At 44.2% G+C, this 19,342-nt stretch overlaps 1 protein-coding gene across 1 annotated transcript in view; it reads left to right on the top strand.

Annotated features, from left to right (window-relative positions):
- Positions 1 to 10,693, top strand: part of LOC123256931 (acyl-CoA dehydrogenase family member 11-like) — a 28,558-nt gene extending 17,865 nt beyond the window's left edge. The window contains exons 10-14 of the mRNA XM_044685485.1: positions 8,213 to 8,305; positions 8,636 to 8,743; positions 9,357 to 9,528; positions 9,878 to 9,944; positions 10,527 to 10,693. Of these exons, the coding sequence (XP_044541420.1) occupies positions 8,213 to 8,305; positions 8,636 to 8,743; positions 9,357 to 9,528; positions 9,878 to 9,944; positions 10,527 to 10,683 (597 nt within the window). The 3' untranslated portion in view covers positions 10,684 to 10,693. The remainder of the gene's footprint in view (positions 1 to 8,212; positions 8,306 to 8,635; positions 8,744 to 9,356; positions 9,529 to 9,877; positions 9,945 to 10,526) is intronic.
- The last annotated feature ends 8,649 nt before the right edge of the window (positions 10,694 to 19,342 follow it).

The raw sequence follows: 19,342 nt of genomic DNA, 5'->3' as shown, positions 1-19,342 counted from the left end.
GCTGCAGTTGGTGGGAGGAACACCTACTCCTGTCACCCTGACTGCTGCTGTAAGTTATTCCCTTCTCTCTAAAAGCTGCCCAAGTAAGGACCCTCAGGAGGTTAGATAGATGGGTAACCTTTCCAGGTCCAACCTGGGGTTGGATAAATTGATATTGAACTATTGATTTGCCTTGGATAACATTCAGGATCTGACTATGTTTGACTCCCTTCCCAAGGGCTGTGATAGAAAGACCACTCAGGAAGGTACTTGTTGAACACTCTTTTATCTATAAGTAGGGAAAGGATAACAAGGTCAAGGATTGAGGATTGGAAACCCTATTGATCTTTTATTAGACTAGTTAATAATCAAAGCTGGAGGCTATTGATCAGGTGGAGGCTGGAGATTTCACTCTTTCCCTCTTATCTCCAGCCGGACCTGGCCATAGCCAAGCCAGAGAACAGGGAAGCTATTGCTACAGATGTATTGATGATCTTATACTCTCAGCTCTCTCACTACCAGTGTTGGTGATTCACTAGCTCTCACAGTCTATCAGGAAATGGATTCAGGCTTATTCCTACCCTCTTCTTAAACCACCCGGCAACCCTTCACCACCCTTCCAGCACTCACTGCCCAGATTGAACCACAGAGGTTGGCAGAGATCTGTGATCTCCAGTTCTCAGCCTCTGAGTCCAGAAACTTCTCAGTCCAGAAACTTCTCCCCAAAGTGACTGTGAGGGGTATTTATAGGGTGAGGCCAACCGATGTTTGCCCCTGCCTCATGGCACCTGGGAACATTCCAAGTCTCTCAACTGCCATCCCTGTCAGTCAAGGTGGCATCCATCTCTTCCCAGATTATTGAATATAGCATAAATGAAGATGCCCCCTTTCCTGAGGACCCCCTCCCAAGAGGATGAACCAGCCACCTCTGAAGCAGAACCTCTATGGTACTGGAGGATGGAGCTGATGGTTCAGAAGGCACCACAGGGCCCAAGAGAACAAGTCTGGTGTCCATATGATATCCCTGGAACATTTGAGTAGAGCTCATTGTCCATCCCTTCCCTGCAGCAAATTCTCTCCAAGTCCAATGTAGCTTCAACCAAAACTCAGGGCAAGGACTCCAGACCCCTCCCTGCCCTGATTGCCTCCTTTGGCTACTTTCCAGCTGCTCAATTTGTTGTCCAGTTGCTTCAGTCACATCTATCTGACTCTTCATGGCCCCAACTGGAATTTTCTTGGTAAAGATCCTAGAGCAATTGGCCATTTCCTTCTCCAGCTTATTTTATGGAAGAGGAAACTGAGGCAAACAGAGTTTAGTGACTTCCCCAGAGTCACACAGCCACTAAGTGTCTGAGATCAGATTTGAATTCACAAAATTGAGTCTTCCTGATTTCAGGTTCAGTGCTCTATCCACTGCACCACCTAGACAGCCTGTAGCTCATCAATGTCCTTCCCTAAAATAGCTCATGAGAGGGGCGGCAGATAGATCTTGTGTTCAAATCTGACCTCAGACAAGTGCTTGCTATGTGGTGTTGGGCAAGTCACTTAATCCCCATTGTCTAGCTCTTACCACTCTTCTGCCTTGGAACTGATACTTATTATTGATTCTAAGATGGATACTAAGATTTTTTTAAATAATAAACTAAAATAAAATAGGCCATGAGATCTGAACCCAGTCTCCCAAATTTGGTCTGAAACATCCTTCCTTGCTGATGAGAATAAAATCTCCCCCACCTTTTGAAGGATGAAATTATCATTAGAGTAAACAAAAAATATCAATTTTTATGCTTTTCTTGGAGAGAGCTCCAACAGATGGCTGGATTATTTTTTTTAACCCTCACCTTCCATCTTAGAATTAATGCTGTGTATTGGTTCCAAGGCAGAAGAGTGCTAAGGACTAGGCAATAGGGGTCAAGTGACTTGCCCAGGGTCACACAGCTAGGAAATATCCAAGGCCAGATTTGAACTCAGGACATCCCATCTCTAGGCCTGGCTCTCAATCCACTGAGCCACCCAGCTGCCCACAAATGCCTGGATTAGTAAAGCCTTCCTTTCCTACTCCATCCCACCTCTGGGCCAAGCTTAGAATTTGTTTTCCAAACTCATCTATTTCTTCTTTTTGTCTAGGTGGTCTGTAAGATATTCTGAAATAATCTCTCTCCTGTTTCCCTTTGTTGATGTATAGTCAAATGCTCTCCCTATCTTACTCTCCTCTCTTGAGGTTTCCTCACCAAGTGCATCTTTTGAGTATACAATGCTACTCAGCTTCCCCCAAACCCTCACACTTGCTTCTCTAATTTCCTTTAAATAAAACATAACCTTGTAGCTCTATATTCCAATTGTGACTCTCATCTTTTTTAATTTTTCAAATATTTTATATTTCAGTTACATGTAAAATTTTATTTAAATATACATCTTTTAAAATTCAAAGTTCCAAATTCTTTCCCTCCCTTCCTTTCCCTCCCCTCCTTCAGAAGGCAAACAATTTGACATGTGCCATTGTGCAAACATATTTCTGTATTATTCAGGTTCTGAAAAAAAACAGACAAAAATCAAAATAAGAAACAAGAAAAATAAAGTTAAAAAGAAGCATGCTTCAATCTGCACTCAAACTCCATCATTTCTTCCTCTAGAGCAGTGGTTCCCAAACTTTTTTGGCCTACAGTCCTCTTTCCAGAAAAAATATTACTTAGCCCCCTGGAAATTAATTTTTTAAATTTTAATAGCAATTAATAGGAAAGATAAATGCACCTGTGGCCATCACCGCCTCCCCTGGATCGCTGCAGCACCCACCAGGGGGCGGTGGCACCCACTTTGGGAATCACTGCTCTAGAGGCTGGTGGCATTTTTCATGATGATTTCTTTGGAATTGCCTTAGATCACTGTGTTCCTGAGAATAGCTAAGTCATTCACAGTTGATCATCATATAATATTGCTGTTAATGTGTACAATGTTTTCTTGGTTCTGCTCATTTCACTTTGCATCAGTTCATGCAAGTCTTCCCAAGTTTCTTCTGAAACCTTCCTGCTCATCATTTCTTATAGCACAATAGTATTATGTCACAGTCACGTACCACAACTTCCTCAGCTGTTACACAATTGATGGGTAGCCCCTCAATTTCCATTTCTTTCCCACTACACACATACAAAAAAGCTGCTAGAAATTTTTGTACATATAGGTCCTTTTACTCTTTTTTCCCCTTCTCTTTAGAATACAGACCCTAGTAGTGGTATTGCTTATCCACAGTTTTATAGAACTTTGGGCATAGTTCCAAATTGCCTTCCAGAATGGTGGATCATTTCACAACTCCACCATGCATTAGTATCCCAACTTTGCCACATCTTTGCCAACATTTATCACTCTTGTTTACTATCATATTGGCCAATCTGGCAGGCATGAAGTGGCACTTGAGAGTTGTTTTAATTTGCATTTTTCTAATCAAGAGGGATTTAGAACATTTTTCATGATTGTTGATAGCATTCATTTCTTCATCTGAAAATGGTTTCTTCATCTCCTTTGACCATTTGTCAACTAGGGAATGGCTTGTGTTGTTATAAATTTGGCTTAGTTCTCTACACGTGAGACATTATCAGAGGAATTTGGTATAAGTAAAATGAGACATTATCAGAAGAATTTGGTATAAATCCCTCCACCCGAGTTTGTTACTTACCTTCTAAGCTTGGTTACATTGGTTTTATTTATATGAAACCTTTTTTTTTTCATTTTTAAAAAGTTATTTATTTAATTAAATTAGAATATTTTTCCATGGTTACATGATTCATGTTTTTTCTTTCCCCTCTCCCGGAGCCAGCGAGCAATTCCACTGGCTTTTACATGCATCATTGTTCAAAACCTAGTTCCATATTATTAATATTTGCACTAGAGTGATCGTTTAAAGTCAACATCCCCAATCATGCCCCCATTGAACCATGTGATCAATCATGTTTTTCTTCTGGGTTTCTATTCCTACAGTTCTTTCTCTAGATATGGATAGTGTTCTTTCTTGTGTGTCCCTCAGAATTGTCCTGAATCATTGTATTGCTGCTAGTAGAAAAGTCTGTTACATTAGATCATTCCACAGTGTTTTTCTTTCTGTGTGCATTGTTCTCCTGCTTCTGCTCATTTCACTCTGCATCAGTTCATGGAGGTTCTTCCAGTTCACATGGAATTCCTCCAGTTCTTTATTCCTTTGAGCACAATAGTATTCCATCACCAACAGATACCACCATTTGTTCAGTCATTCCCCAATCAATGGTCGCCCCCTCATTTTCCAGTTTTTTGCCACTACAAAGGCTGCGGCTATAAATATTTTTTTACACATATTTCCTCCTATTATCTCTTTAAGGGTACAACCCCTTTTAAATGTAATATAATCAAAAATTTTCATTTTCCATCTTGTAATGTTCTCTTTCTTGTTTGGTCATAAATTCTTCCCTTCTCCATAGATCTGACAGGTAAACTATTTCATATTCCCATAATTTACTTATGATATCACCCTTTATGTCTAAATCGTATACTCATTTTGACCTTGTCTTGGAATAGGGTGTGAGATACTGGTCTATACCTAGTTTCTTCCTTATTGTTTTCCAGTTTTCCCAGCAGTTTTTGTCAAATAGTGAGTTCTTGTCCCAAAGGCTGAGATCCTTGGGCTTATTGTACTCTAGATTTCTGTAGTCATTTACTATTGCATCTTGTGTACCTAACCTATTCCACTGATCCACTCCTCAATCTCTTAGCCAGGCCCAGATTGTTTTGATGATTATCACTTTATAGTATGGTTTGAGATCTGGTAATAATACTTTTAATTAATACCTTTTTTTTTTTAAATTTTTTTTTTAAACCCTTGTACTTCTGTGTATTGGCTCCTTGGTGGAAGAGTGGTAAGGGTGGGCAATGGGGATCAAGTGACTTGCCCAGGGTCACACAGCTGGGAAGTGGCTGAGGCCGGGTTTGATTAATATCTTTTTTAATATTGATTCCTTTGATAAAGAATAACTTCTCGTTATGAGAAAGAACAATTGATGGGCATCCCCTCAATTTCCAATTCTTTCCCACCACACACAGACAAAAAAGCTGCTACAAAAAATACATCCACAGAAAGAATTGTGGGAGTAGAAACAAAGAAGAAAAACAACTTCCTGATCACATGGGTCGATGGGGATCTGATTGGGGATGTAGACTCTAAACGATCACCCTGGTGCAATTATCAATAATATGGAAATAGGTCTTGATCAATGACACATGTAAAACCCAGTGGAATTGCTCATTGATGGGAGGGGGATGGGAGGAGGGGAGGGAAAGAACATGAATCATGTAACCAAGGAAAAAATTTCAAATTAAAAAAAAAAAAGAATCTCTTCTTGTAAAATCTCAGTGATAAGAAGTTAAATTTGCCCCCATCATGTCCAGATGTTTTATTTCATTTTGCTTGTTGGTCGTACTTCTGACCCTCAGGTTTATGGGTCACTATAGTCTAAGTTGTTTTTCTTAGCTGGCTTTCTTGGATTTTATGTCCTTTTTTGACTTCTGTTAGCCACAACTGCTACTGTTCCTACATTATATCTGCCCTCTCTGGATTCTGTCTATAATTTGTTTGTAATATTTGTTTGCTTGCTTATTCCTCCATGTGACCCAATCACTTGTATTACTCACCCTTGAGAGCAGGGGTGTCCTCTTTTTCTGTCCCCAATGCCAAGCACAGAACCTGGCACATGGAGGTGGGGAGAGGGAGGGATGGAGACAGAGACAGAGAGAGAGAGAGAGAGACAGAGAGACAGAGAGAGACAGGGAGAGAGACAGAGACAGAGACAGAGACAGAGACAGAGAGAAAGAGAGACAGAGAGAGAGACAGAGAGACAGAGAGACAGAGAGACAGAGACAGAGAGAGACAGAGAGACAGAGACAGAGAGACAGAGACAGAGACAGAGAGAGACAGAGAAAGAGAGAGAAAGAGAGACAGAGACAGAGACAGAGACAGAGACAGAAAGAGAGACAGAGAGAGAGACAGAGACAGAGACAGAGACAGAGACAGAGAGAGAAAGAGAGACAGAGAGAGAGACAGAGAGAGACAGAGACAGAGACAGAGACAGAGAAAGAGAAAGAGAGACAGAGACAGAGACAGAGACAGAGACAGAGACAGAGAGACAGAGACAGAGAGAGACAGAGAGAGAGACAGAGACAGACAGAGAGACAGAGAGAGAGACAGAGAGAGACAGAGAGAGAGAGAGAGAGACAGAGAGAGAGACACACACACGGAGGGAGAGAGGGAGACAGAGAGGGAAGAGAGAAAAGAGGAGGGGGGTGATTAGGGAGCTCTAGCACCTCTGAGGTGCACCTTTCATCCAACTCTCACTTGTGGCTCCAAGAAGCTGGAGCATGGGCAGTGGCCACGTCTAGTTGGCAGGGAGGCTAAACCGGGTAGAGGGTAGCCAGTGGGCGACTTGGGGGAGGGGTCTACCCCCAGCCTGTGAAGACTTCTCTTGGTGGAAAGGGCAGACGACAACAATTGGTTCCAATGGCCACGATGGCTGAAGCAGCCCTGTGGCGTGCTAAGAGCTTGGTCAGACGCTGAAGGCACCAAAGCCATCCACTGCGGCCCGGGCCGTTGGCCCTCATCCTGACTTTTGTCCTGCCACTGGACTTCAAAGAGAGAGGGAGGCTGAGGACTTTGAGCCACTCTGCCTCATTTAAACCCAATCAGATCTCTTTGAAAACAAAGGATGAATGACAACGATGAACAATAACGTAAGAATATATTTGTGTCCACACACATGTCTTTACATATGCATGTAAATCACATGTACACATCATGTGTGCATATGCACATGCTCGATAATGCATGAACATATAATACATACATGCATTATATAATACACTCTAACAAATCTTCTCTCGTTTCTCTATTTTTGCCCTCTTCCTACCAGGCTGCCCTTTAGCTTAAGCCGGGATCTCCCAAATCCAAATGGTGTCTTCAGACCCCTGCAGGCTGCGTCTCTCTTGGGAGCCCTTTGCACCCCCAGTGGCCTGGGAGGGGATCCCACCTCTGCCCCTCCGGTCTTTGCTGTCTGATCCCAGACTTTCTCACCGTGAGCAGACGCTTTCTGTGTCTCTTCGGGCGGCAGCAGCAGCGCTTGTGTGAATGAGCGAAGTGGAGGAGTCCCTGCAGGTCTCTGTGTTCCAGCACTGAGCCCAGGGCCTGGCACGGAGGCTTGTTGCCTCCATTCAGGGGATGAGGACTAGAACACCAGGCCTGGCCTCTCCACCTAGATCTGTGCCTGAAGCCTCCTTTTGGCTACAGACAGTTAGTTATGCCTATCCAAGACCATCATGAACAGATACTAAGGTGGATGAACACCAGCCTCCAAGATCTGGCTTCTTCAGGCTGTTGGGAACTTTCAAGATATGGAGGGTCTTAGAATGGATCCACCACAGGGGAGCTCTTTTCCCTCCCCTCTTCTCAGTAGTAAAGGGGTTAATTGGGAATCAGAAACTCTAGACTTTATACTGTGCTCTGCTACTACTAACTTACAGTATAGCCCTGGCTAAGTCAACTTCTCATTCTGAGCCTGTTTCTTCCTCAAATTTGGATTGGAAATCAGAGGACCTGGGTTCAAATTCTGACCCTGATCCATACTTGTGGTGCCTTGCTTCTCTCTGGATCTCTGTATTGCCTAGGGGGTTCAGTAGGGGACTTTTAAGGACCCTGTGACCTTGGGTAAGTCATTACTCTGAGTCTCCTGTATTGATAAAATGAGAATAATGTGGTGTAGGAGAAAGGACTGGACCTCAAGTCAGGAAAGACTAACCTTGATTTCAATGGTCAAATCAAATACTTTACTAGCCTTGTGACCTTTGACAAGTCACTTCTCTGGACTTGTACATCAACTGTAAAAAGAAGGAATTGGACTCTGTGCCCTCCAAAGTCCCTTCCAGGTCTTAATACAGAATCCTGTGACCTACCTCATGGCATTATTGGGAGGAAAGGGATTGGCTACCTTTGGATCATTTATTGATGACCTCTAATGTCCCTTCCAGCTCTGATAATCCAGGAATTCCTGGTCTCAGTCTCCCCCTGCCCCAAACTCTTGCCCACAGATAAGGTGATCCAAGCAATACTCTGGGTGCAAAAATACACCCAGAAGCATCTCATGGATGCTTTTCCCAGAAAAGTATCCAGAGAGCAGGGTGGGATGGAGAAATCTGGCCTTTGTCCAGCTACACCCTTTCTTCACAGGTAGTTGCCACTGTCTCCGAGGGGCTGGAATGCTTTGGTGGGCAGGGCTACATGGAGGACACGAACTTGCCAGGTATTCTTCGGGATAGCCAGGTAAGAGCCCCAAGAACAAGGCTGCCAGGCACTAACCACCCAGGGCCCCAGCTCTCTGGTCACTTCCTGCATCCAATGGCTCTTCTGTGCCCCTGACTTCCTCATCTCCAGTTTGGACATGGCCCTCGGGCTACACTCAGAGTCAGAAGTGGGATTTCAGAACTAGCAGGGCCCAGGAATTGGGACTTTGAGTCTGCAGGCAGCAAAGGGGTCTTTCTCCTCCTGGAGAGATGGGGGAGGAGAAGGTCCTAAAACTCACCAGGAAGCCACTGGGCCTGCCACAAGGCCTATTTCAGACACCAGTGAAGCGGCGCTCTCCACTCTCTGCAGGTGCTGACCATCTGGGAGGGAACCACCAATGTCCTTGCCCTGGACACTCTACAAGTCCTGGCTAAGAGTCAAGGGCAAGTGATGCAGGCCTTCTCAGCATCTGTCCAGGTGAGGTGCTCATGGGAACTGCTGCCCCTCCTCCAGTCTCCCTGGACACTAGAGGTGGGAGGGAGCAGGAACCCCTGGGAAAAGGCTCTGTCCCAACAGGGAATCTGTTCCCCCACAGGTCAGCATGTCTGCTTCTACCACACTGATATGTTCATAAAGGAATTGTGTGGCCTCAAAGTTGAAGTCTACAGAGCTGGGAAGGCCCACCCTGGGGCAGCCCTGAATCTGGAATAGGAGACCCAAGTTTGATCTCAGCTCTGCCATTTCTTGGGTTCATTTCCCTTCATGGGAATTCCCTTCTTCCCTTCATTATCTTCACACAGAAAATGGGTATAACATGGCTATTGGGGAGATTCGATAAGAGAATCTATGAAATGCCTTGGCGTCACGTCAGGCTTGGGGTTGGCCACCCTTAGAAGCCACCTAGCCCTGGTGACCGCACGTCTCCTTCACAGGAAGAAGGCAACCCTGGAGAGATGCTCCTGCAGCCTCCCACAGCTGCTCCTGCCCTCCTTCCTCACCCCACCAGGGAGCAAACCAAGGGCAGGTTCTGCATGAGTCCAGTTAACAAGGCTTGTGCCCTGCTGTCCTTCTCTGTCCCTCTCTCTCCCAGGAGAAGTTGGCCTCGGCTTCAGACCGCTCAGAGCTGGCTTCTTCCGTCCAGTGCCTACAGGAGGCCCTTGGGAGGCTGGCCTTGCAGCTGGAGAAGCTTCTAGGGCAGGGCAGCACTTCCATGGAAATGGCTGCCAGGGACCTGGCCTACACCTTGGCTCGCATCTACATAGGTAGCTCCTCCTTTTGTCCCCACGTCCTCATCCCAGGCGAGGAGGGTTGGATTATGAGGCAGAGACAGAGTGGTACCCCAGGGAGAACAATGTTTGGGGATGGGAAGCCCTCTTGTACCCCTGACCAAGTCACAACTTCACTGGACCCATTTCTTCCTCCATAAAATGAGAGGGACAAACTGAAGGACCTCCTTGATGGTCTCCTGGCCTTGCTGAGCCTGTTTCCTCCTCTGTAAAGAAGGTGGTGGGCCTAGAGGACTTCTAAATCCCCACAAGCCCAAGGGATGGAATAGGAGGACTTCATTGTTATCATCTTGGCTCTCCCACTTAAATCCTGCTCTTTGCACAGGGGCACTTTTGGTAGAGCATGCAGCCTGGGCTGAGGCTTCCCCTTCTGACATCTATGCTTCACAGAGGTAAAGAGGGTCTCCATCTCCTTGGCCTGGTCACATTCCTCCCATGTAACAGTCAGCAGATTCCCCTCCCAGACTTCCCTCAGCGGCTCAAAACTCAGAAGAGTTTTAGTCCTGTGATACAGCCTTCTTCCTCCCAGCTCTCCCTGGCTCATCTCAGAAGCGCCACATCCAGATGCACTCAGACAAGCCATTTCCCTGTCCTTTCCAGAGAACAGGCTGACCTCTGCCCAATAGACACGTTACCTCGAATGCTTATTCACTCCATTTGGGAAACTGAGACAGGAGCTAAAGTTGGAAATTTCCCAGAGTAGATCCTGGGGGTGATGGGAAGGAGCCTCTAATAGAAACGACTCTCCTGGATAACCAAGTGGGCATGGAACAACCAGGAACAGTTTCCTGTTCTTTTCAGCCTTTGCCACTTAAGTTGGGAGTGATTAGGTGCTGATGTGGAAGGCCCAGGGAGCAGAGGGAAATGTACCTCAACTAGGGGCCAGAAACCCTGAGGGCTTAACCACCAGAGCTCTCACCTGAGAGCCTTTACAGTCCTAGGAGGCCCCTTGAACTGAAAAAGCTTCTTCCTAGATGGTGTGAACAAGACCTCTGCCCCTTGGACGCTGCTCAGCAGGCTGGCTGCTATGAGGCTGATGCTCTTTGTCGAGACATGGATCTGGTCTACGAGGGGAGTCCTACTTACAAAACAAAGGAAAGTGCCCAGGCTTCCCAGAAAACAGTAGTCTAAGCATGGCAGAGCCTCCGAAAGGAATTTTATTTATTTATTTATTTTGTATATTAGAGAAGACTTTGTGTTTTGGGGTATACTTTTCATATTTTAATTTTTTTCTGGGTTATACACATATTATCACACAAAACATATTTATTTATTGAATAATGTTTGTAAGTGAATAATCTTATAAAACCAAAACCCCAAATAAACAAGTGATAAATCATAGGTTTTCATCTGCATCTCTACTCCAACTGCTCTTTCTCTAGAGGTGGGTAGCATTCTTTTTCATAAGTCCCTCAGAATTGTCCTTGATCATTATATTGCTGCTAGTAGCAAAGTCTATCTCATTTGATTGATACACAATATTGTAGCTACTGTGTATAATGTTCTCCTGGTTCTGCTTATTTCATTCTGCATTAGTTCATTTAGGTCTTTCCAGCTCTTTCTGAAATCATCCTGTTCCTCATTCCTTATAGCACAATAGTATTCCATCACTATCATATACCACAATTTGTTTATCTCTTCCTCAACTGAGGGATATCCCTTTAGTTTCTAATTCTTTGCCACCACAAAAAGAGTAGCTATAAATATTTTTGTGCAAGCAGGTCCTTTTCCATTTTTTGTATCTTTTTGGGATACAGACCTAGTAGTGGTATTGTTGGTTCAAAAGGTAGGCATTCTTTTAAAGCCCTTTGGACATAATTCCAAATTGCCCTCCAGAATAGCTGGATCAATTCACAACTCCACCAGCAATGCATTAGTGTCCCAATGTTGCCACATTCCCTCTAACATTTTTTTTATTTTCCTTTACTGTCATATTGGCCAATCTGATAGGTGTGAGCTAGTACCTCAGAGTTGTTTTAATTTGTATTTTTCTAATCAAGAAGGATTTAGGACATTTTCCTCTATGTAACTGATAGCTTTAATTTTTTCATCTGAAAACTGCTTATTCATATCCTTTGACCATTTATCAATTGGGGAATGACTTGGATTCTTATAAATTAGACTTAGTTCTTTATGTATTTGAAAAACTAGACCTTTATCAGAGAAATTTATTATAGAAATTTTACCTCAGTTTGTTGCTTCCCTTCTAATCTTGGGTGCATTGGTTTTGTTTGTACAAAAACTTTTACATTTAATATAATCAAAATTATTCATTTTACATCTTATAATGTTCTCTATCTCTTATTTGGTCATAAAGTCTTCCCTTCTCCATAGATCTGACAGGTAAACTATTGTATGTTTCCCGAATTTACTTATAATATCACTCTTTATGTTTAAACCATATACCCATTTTGACCTTATCTAGGTATATGATGTGAGATAGTGTTCTAAGTCTAATTTTTGCCATACTCTTTTCAATTTTCCTAGCAGCTTTTGTCAAATACCAAGTTCTTATCCCAAAAGTTGGGATCTTCCCCAAAAGGAGTTTTAAATAGGAAGGAAACACTAAGTGTTTAACCTGTCTTAAACATACCACATTCCCCAAGGACTAGCATGTCTTAAACATTTTTAACTCCTAATGTTTTATATATATGCATATATATATATATTTTTTAAATAGTTACATAAATATGTCACTGACTTTTGATGTCTCATAAAGAAACTCAATGCAACTCTTTCTTTACTGAGCAAAAGACTAGAGTGGTTTTATTGTTTTTAAAATAACTACAACATAATTGATTATATTAATAACAAAAAAATTTAATCTACTTATTCAGTGCTCTCCCAATCAAATTACCAAAAATTATCTTCTGGAGTTAGAAAACAATAATAAAATTCACTTGCAAAAACAAAAGATCAATATGAGTAAAAGAATGAATTAAAAAATGTAAAGGAAAAATTTCTAGCAGTACTAGATTTTAATCTGTATTATAAAATAGTAATTATCAAAACAATCTGGTACTAACTAAGAAATAGAAAGATGGATTAGTGGAATAGAACAGACATACAACAAACAGTAGCAAAAGATTATAGTGATCTTATATTTAACAAAAATATAAATCCAGGCTATTGGGATAAGAAATCACTCTTTGGTAAAAATTGTTAGAAGAATTGGAAAGTAGTTTGGCAGAAACTACGTATAGACCAATATCTTATACCATTCACTAAGATAAGATCAAAATGGATACATGTTCTATAGATAAAAGGAGGAGATATCATAAGCAAATTAGAAGAACTGGGAACAACATATTACCTATCAGAATTGTGTGTAGAAGAGGGATTTATGAATTAACAAGAGATGGAGAGTATCATGAGATGTAAAATAGGTAATTTTGAGTACATTAGATTTAGGTTTTGTATGAATGAAACAAATGTTACTAAGATTAGAAGGAAAGAAGAAAATTGGGAGATGGATTTTCATAGAGTCTTTGGATAGAGGTCTCATGTCAAAAATATGTAGAAAACTTTCTCAAATTTGTGAGAATAAGAACTGACCCCCAATGATAAATGGGCAAAGGATATGAACAATTTTTGAAAAATTAGGGAAGCGCAAACCAAAACAGTTCTGAGGTATCATCTCATCCTCATCAGATTGGCTAAAATGACAAATGTTGGAGAGGAGGTAGAAAAAGTAGGGACACCAATAACCCGTTGGTGAAACTGTGAACTGTTCCAACCATTTTGGAGAGCAATTTGGAATTGCTCCCAGAGAGCTATAAAACTGTGTATATATCCTAAGACTCATTGATTGCTGGGTCTGCTTCCCAAGGAGATCAGGAGAAAAGAAAAGGAACCTATATGTTCCTCAATATTTATAGCAACTCTTTTTGTGGTGGCCAAGAGTTGGAAAGTGAGAGGATGACCTTCATCTGGGGAGGGTTGAACAAGTTGTGGTACCTGATTGTGATGGAATACTACTGCACCATAAGAAACAATGAGAAGATTAATTTTTTTTTACTTTGGAAAGAACTCCATGGGATAACAAAGAGTGAAATGAATAGAACCAAAAGAACATTGTATACAGCTATAGATCTAATATTTGAAGAATAACTTGTAAATATTTACCTCCAGAGAATGAACTGAGAAGTGGAAATACAAAAGACTTAAGCTGTATATATTGCTGACTGATGCCTTCTGTGGGGTAGGGAGAAGAAAGAGGGGATAGAAAAAAATAACCACAGTGAGGTGTTAGGATTTTAATATCAAATTTAGCTGGCTGGATAGAGATTTTACTGGAAGGGAAGGGATGCTGGAGGTGGTGAGGCCTCTTTTCTGACAGCCTATGGAAATGGAGCTTTGCCTCATGCTCACTGCTTATACAAACTGTTTGCATTAGAAATGACCATAAACCAATAAGCAGAAATCCTGCAGCCCTTTCTCTGGCCACCATCATGTCCTGTCTGCCTGGGGCCTGGGGAGTTTTCCCTCACTGGAGGTCTTTGGGGCCTGGGGGAGGTTGGATGACCTTTTGTCAATGATGCTGCATTGGGGGGCTTTCCTTGTTTAGGGGTATGAGTTGGACCACAGCTCAATGGCTTCTGAGATTCCTTCCATCTCCTGTTCTTTGAGGAGGAAGTGTCATGAGGTCCTAAGAGGTCCTGACAAACATTTGGGGTTCAGAAGGGTTGATGAGAATGAGATGTGGTGAGAAGGATGACACGCATCAGGAGGGCCACTGATGCCGGCAGCAATCCGGGGACAAGGTTTATTGATTACAGCTAGTATTTTATAGATAAAGTGATGTAGGCTAAGGGATTAGGTGAGCTTTTTGCATACACAATGCCTAGTCGTGATTTAAAATCTTAGTACAATGACTTAGTTTAACCTCACCAAAACTTAGACAGAGTTTTCTATAGGATAATAAATCACAGGTAAATATGTAACCATCTAGCCCAGATTCTCAAGGAAATATTTATTTCAGTGGGCTTCTCAAGAACAGCCAGTTATCTCTGAGGGATTTATGGTAAAGATGCTACCCACATTCAGAGGAAGGACTGCAGGAGAGGAAACATAGAAGATAAACAATTGCTTGAATGCATGGGCTGAGGCGGACGTGAATGGGAAATAGACCCTGAACAAGGACACATGTTACAACCAGTGGAAATGTGTGTTGGCCATGGGTGGGGGAAGAGCGGGGAATGAAGGGGAAAGTAGGGGCATAAAGTATGTAAACAGGTTAAAAAAGAATATTAATAAATGTCTAATAATAAAAAAAGAACAGCCAGTTATTACCAGGTACAGTAGAGGTGGGGTGGTAAAGGAGGGCCTTGGGGGGGCCTCATGTGAGGAGTGATTTGGACCAGACCATGGCTTTGATTTTACTGGGGGCTACAAGGAAGCTGGGGGCACAGGGCATAGCTGGGCTTGGAGTCAAGAGGACCCAAATTCCCATCCTACCCCAACCACTGTGTGACCCTGAACTCCTTAACTTCTCTTTGGCTTCCTCATCGGTAAAATGGGAATACTTTCAGCACCTACTTCATAGGGTCTCTGTAAGGATCAAATGTAACAAACTTTACTGCTCTTGGAGGGCTGTTATCTGCTATTATCATCATCCTGTGAGCTGGCCCAGAGTCTGGAGGCCTGAGTTCATGTCCGAGCTCTAAGTAGCTCCCTGACAGTGGCCAGGGTCACTCTACCTTCTCTAGACATGGAAGGGTCTGAGAGTTGCTGATTCCAGGAGAAAGTGTCCATTTCCTCGTGCTCTCCTTTCAGCCCTGGCCAATGACAAGGCAAGTATTCTGTCTGATGAGACACAGCTGGGGTGGAGGAGGGACTTCAAAGGCTCATCTCTGGCCCCAGATTTTATTAAACAAGTCCAAAAGGAGGCCCCTGCATTTGTGTGTCCAGCTCTGGACTCTTCAGTGATTAAGTGGCTCTTTATCCACTGATAGACTATGGGACCAAAACCTCTTTTCCCCCAATCACTACCAAAACAGATAGCCCTCACCCCAACACCTGCCACCCCAGCCACACGTGTCTGGCAGAACACCAAGACTTTGTTCCTCTGTTCCTCACCTGTACTACCTGCATGGCTAAACACCATTCCTGGGAACCAGCTCCCCAACTCCCAGAGATTGAGATTTCCCACCCTCTCGGGACCAGCCAATGAACTTCATCCAGGGAGCTCACCTTGCCCAGAGGCAAACAAATGAGGCAACACAAGTTACCTCATTCCTGACAGCCCCCAATTCCTCCTCCCCTATAAGAGGTTAAACCCATCTCCACTCAGATGGAGATTCAGCAGCCATCTTTAGTGGTGCTGATCTCTCCCTTGTTGTTCCTCTCCTCCAGGCCCCTCTCCACAGAGGATTCCACAGCAATCTCGTGGTATCAGACTCCTCCACCTCAATGCTTCCTCTCTCCCCTTCCTCCAATAAAGCTGTGCTATACCACCTTACTCAGGTCTTATTTGTCTCTTGTATCGGACTCTCATCAGTAGGACCGACATCTACTATGCCACCTAGCTCTCCCAATACCTGGTGCCTTCTTACTTGAGATTCAGCCATTTGAGGCATTTCTTTCTCCTATCAAAGGCCTCTTTCACACATTCCAAGCCTTGTTTCTAAGCAAGGTGGCTAGTAACTAGTATTTAGAACAAGCCTCCTGGAATAATGCACCCTGGTTAATGTGTGCTCCTCTCAGACTTCCTCCATCAAATTCCAAACTGAGCCCCTATCCCACTCCCACGGACTGGAAGTAACTGGGAGATGGGAGAGAAGCTTCAGGGCCATCTTCTCTCTGGACACCAATGACCTGCAGACACTAGGACCTTAACTTTGCCCATCAAAGAAACCATTAGCTTCCTGAAATCCACCAGAAGCTGTTCCCACAGTCACAGACCAACTTCACCCTTACATCTTTAAAGGATGATAATCCCAGGGGAAAACTGCTCAGCTCTTAAGGATCTCTACCCTCTAGCCTGGGAAGCCCCAAGCTCAGAGCTAGCAGGCCAGGCTGAGTGAGAAAGGAATCTGAAACAGAAGTAGAAAAGGGCAAGAAAGAAAGTCTCAGGGGACATGTGGAGCATGCTGGGAAGAACCCTGTGCTGGCCTCAGGAGAGTTGGACAGGTGCCTCAGCTCAGCCTCTAAATGCCCAAGTAACCTGCCACATCACTTCACCTTAGGAGGTTCAGGTTCCCCTCCGTACTTGATTCTGAGAGCTATGCTCACCCCCCCTAACACTCTCTGCTCTAAGGTCCTGCTCCCCTCTGCCAGCCCAGGCTTTGTCCAGCATTTCTTATAGAAGAGGAGCACAAATTATCAATAATATAGAAATAGGTCTTGATCAGTGATACATGTAAAACCCAGTGGAACTGCTCATCAGCTTAGGGAGGGGGGAGGGAAGAAGGGAGGGAAAGAACATGAATCATGGAACCATGGGAAAATATTCTAAATTAATTATTTAACTAAAAATTTTCAATTAAAAAAAAGAAGAGGAGCACAAATACTAATGTTGGTTGACTAAGGGAGCTTTGCCTCCTTGACATTCCAGGTTCTAAGTTCCTTCCATTGTTTATGTGACTCTATTGATGTGTCTCTAATCAGTGGCTAAGAGGGACAAAGGCCCAGGTGGATCAAGAGTGTCCTGAGGTCATTGGCAGGAAACCCAAGATCATTTCTTCTTTTCTTTGAGCTATTTCCTAGGTTTGGAAGGGGAAGCAACATTCCCCCCCCCCAAAAGCAGCGGTAGCATGATCAAAAACAAGAGGCAAAAAACAGGAGGCTGAAGCCCAGAAACTCAGGAAAAACACGATCTGTCCCAAGGAAGATGCCTCCAAACCAGCAGGAGGAAGAAGGGCTACAGGGGCAACATGAAGGTGCACACATCAAGCCTGTTTTGAAAAGGAGCTCTGTGTTTCTCTGTTTCTCCCAGGGAGTGAAAGGGGATGGGAAGCCAGCCCCAGGGCTCTCCTGACCACAGGAGGTTCAGAGGGGTCCTGGGCTACAAAGGCAGTACGAAGTAGAAAGTGATTGCAGGCTACAAAGAAGAGGAGGGAGGAAGGTGGCTGTGTTGTGGGAGAAGCATATCCAAGTCTATAGCACTGTCTAGCCCCAAGAATGGGAGATTCAAACTCATTCAATCCAGAAGTAAGAAAAGAATTTTATTTAAAAAAAAAAAGGTTTACACTGCTGGGTTTATACCCCAAAGAGATCATAAGGAAAAACACAAGTACAAAAGTATTTATAGCTGCACTCTTTGTAGTGGCAAAAAAGCTGGAAAACGAGGATGTGCCCTTCAATTGGGGAATGGCTGAACAAATTGTGGTATCTGTTGGTGATGGAATACCATTGTGCTCAAAGGAATAATGAACTGGAGGAATTCCATGTGAACTGGAAAGACCTCCAGGAATTGATGCAGAGTGAAAGGAGCAGAGCCAGAAGAACATTGTACACAGAGACAGATACACTGTTAAACTTGAATGTAATGGACTTCTCTACTAGCAGCAATGCAATATACCAGGACAATCCTGAGGGTCTTATGAGAAAGAAAACTAGCCACGTTCAGAGGAAGAACTGTGGGAGTAGAAACAGAAGAAAAACAACTGCTTGAACACATGGGTCGATGCAGATATAATTGGGGATGTAGACTCTAAACCATCACCCCAGTGCAACTATCAATAATATGGAAAGGAAATGGGTCTTGCTCGATGACACATGGAAAACCCAGTGGAAATATGCATCAGCTGGGGGGGGGGGAGGGGAGAGAAAGAATATGAATCATGTGACCATGGAAAAGTTTTCTATTAAAAAAATAAAATAAAGAAGAGATTCATGATGGTATAATAGCCTATTGGCTGGTGGAATAGTCTGGGGGCTAATGAGGTAGTCTTAGGGCTGAGGGGTAAGTCCAGAGGCTAGTAGAGGAGCCTCTCTGGAGCTCATGGAATAGCAGCTCTCCAAGTGTGAAGTAGCAGCTTCCTTGCTCTGGGGATCTGGGTTGGCATATTTATCAGAGTCTGGGGGCTAGTCATCTCCCATTCCGGAGAAATCATCACCAAAGGGGAGGCTGGCAACCATCGGGCAGAGCGGAGCAAAGGCTGACCAGCGCTGGCTCCTTGGGCCCTGACTTGAGGGATTCCGAAGTATCAATAAAGGAAAGGCGTCCAAACCATCTCCACCAAATTCCCCTCAGAGAAAAGAAATAGCCAGGAGCTCTCCACTACCTCCTCCAGCGGGCCAGTGCCTGGCCTATAGGTGTTTCCTGCTGCTCTTCCCAGATCCTGTGGAGCCAGAGAGCTGGCAGCTGAAGGCTCAGAGTCCAGGTGCCAGCAGGAAGAGTGCCCAAGCGGTGTCCTGCTGTGCCAGGGGCTCGTGCCCTAGTGGAAGGGGCTGGGGAGCTCACAGACAGCAGCACAGGGGGTGAGTCTGTACCTCTGGGTCCTGTTTATCCACCCGCTCCCAGCTGGCTTCAGAGAAAATCTCTGCTGCTGCAGCAAGACAAGCAGTTCGAATCCACAGCTGAACAGACCGAAGCGGTGGGGAGCAAGGAAGGTGCAAGGTCGAGGAGGGGAGCTGGGGCCAAGGCGCACTTGTTTGGGGGCTGCCGACCTCTGCGAGCACCGGACAAACACGCGGGGGCTTAGAGAAGGGCACCTAAGCGTGTGAGGTGAGCTTCTGGGCCGCGGGAACCCTGAAGCAAAGGCTTCTCGCGGGGGATGTCCGGGAGGGCTAAGCAGGGACACGTTCACGCAGCTGTGCTCCCAGAGGCCCCGGGCAGCGCAGCACC

Source organism: Gracilinanus agilis, chromosome 1 (assembly GCF_016433145.1).
Source record: "Gracilinanus agilis isolate LMUSP501 chromosome 1, AgileGrace, whole genome shotgun sequence".
NCBI lineage: Eukaryota > Metazoa > Chordata > Mammalia > Didelphimorphia > Didelphidae > Gracilinanus > Gracilinanus agilis.
This window is presented reverse-complemented; position numbering and strand designations above follow the sequence as displayed.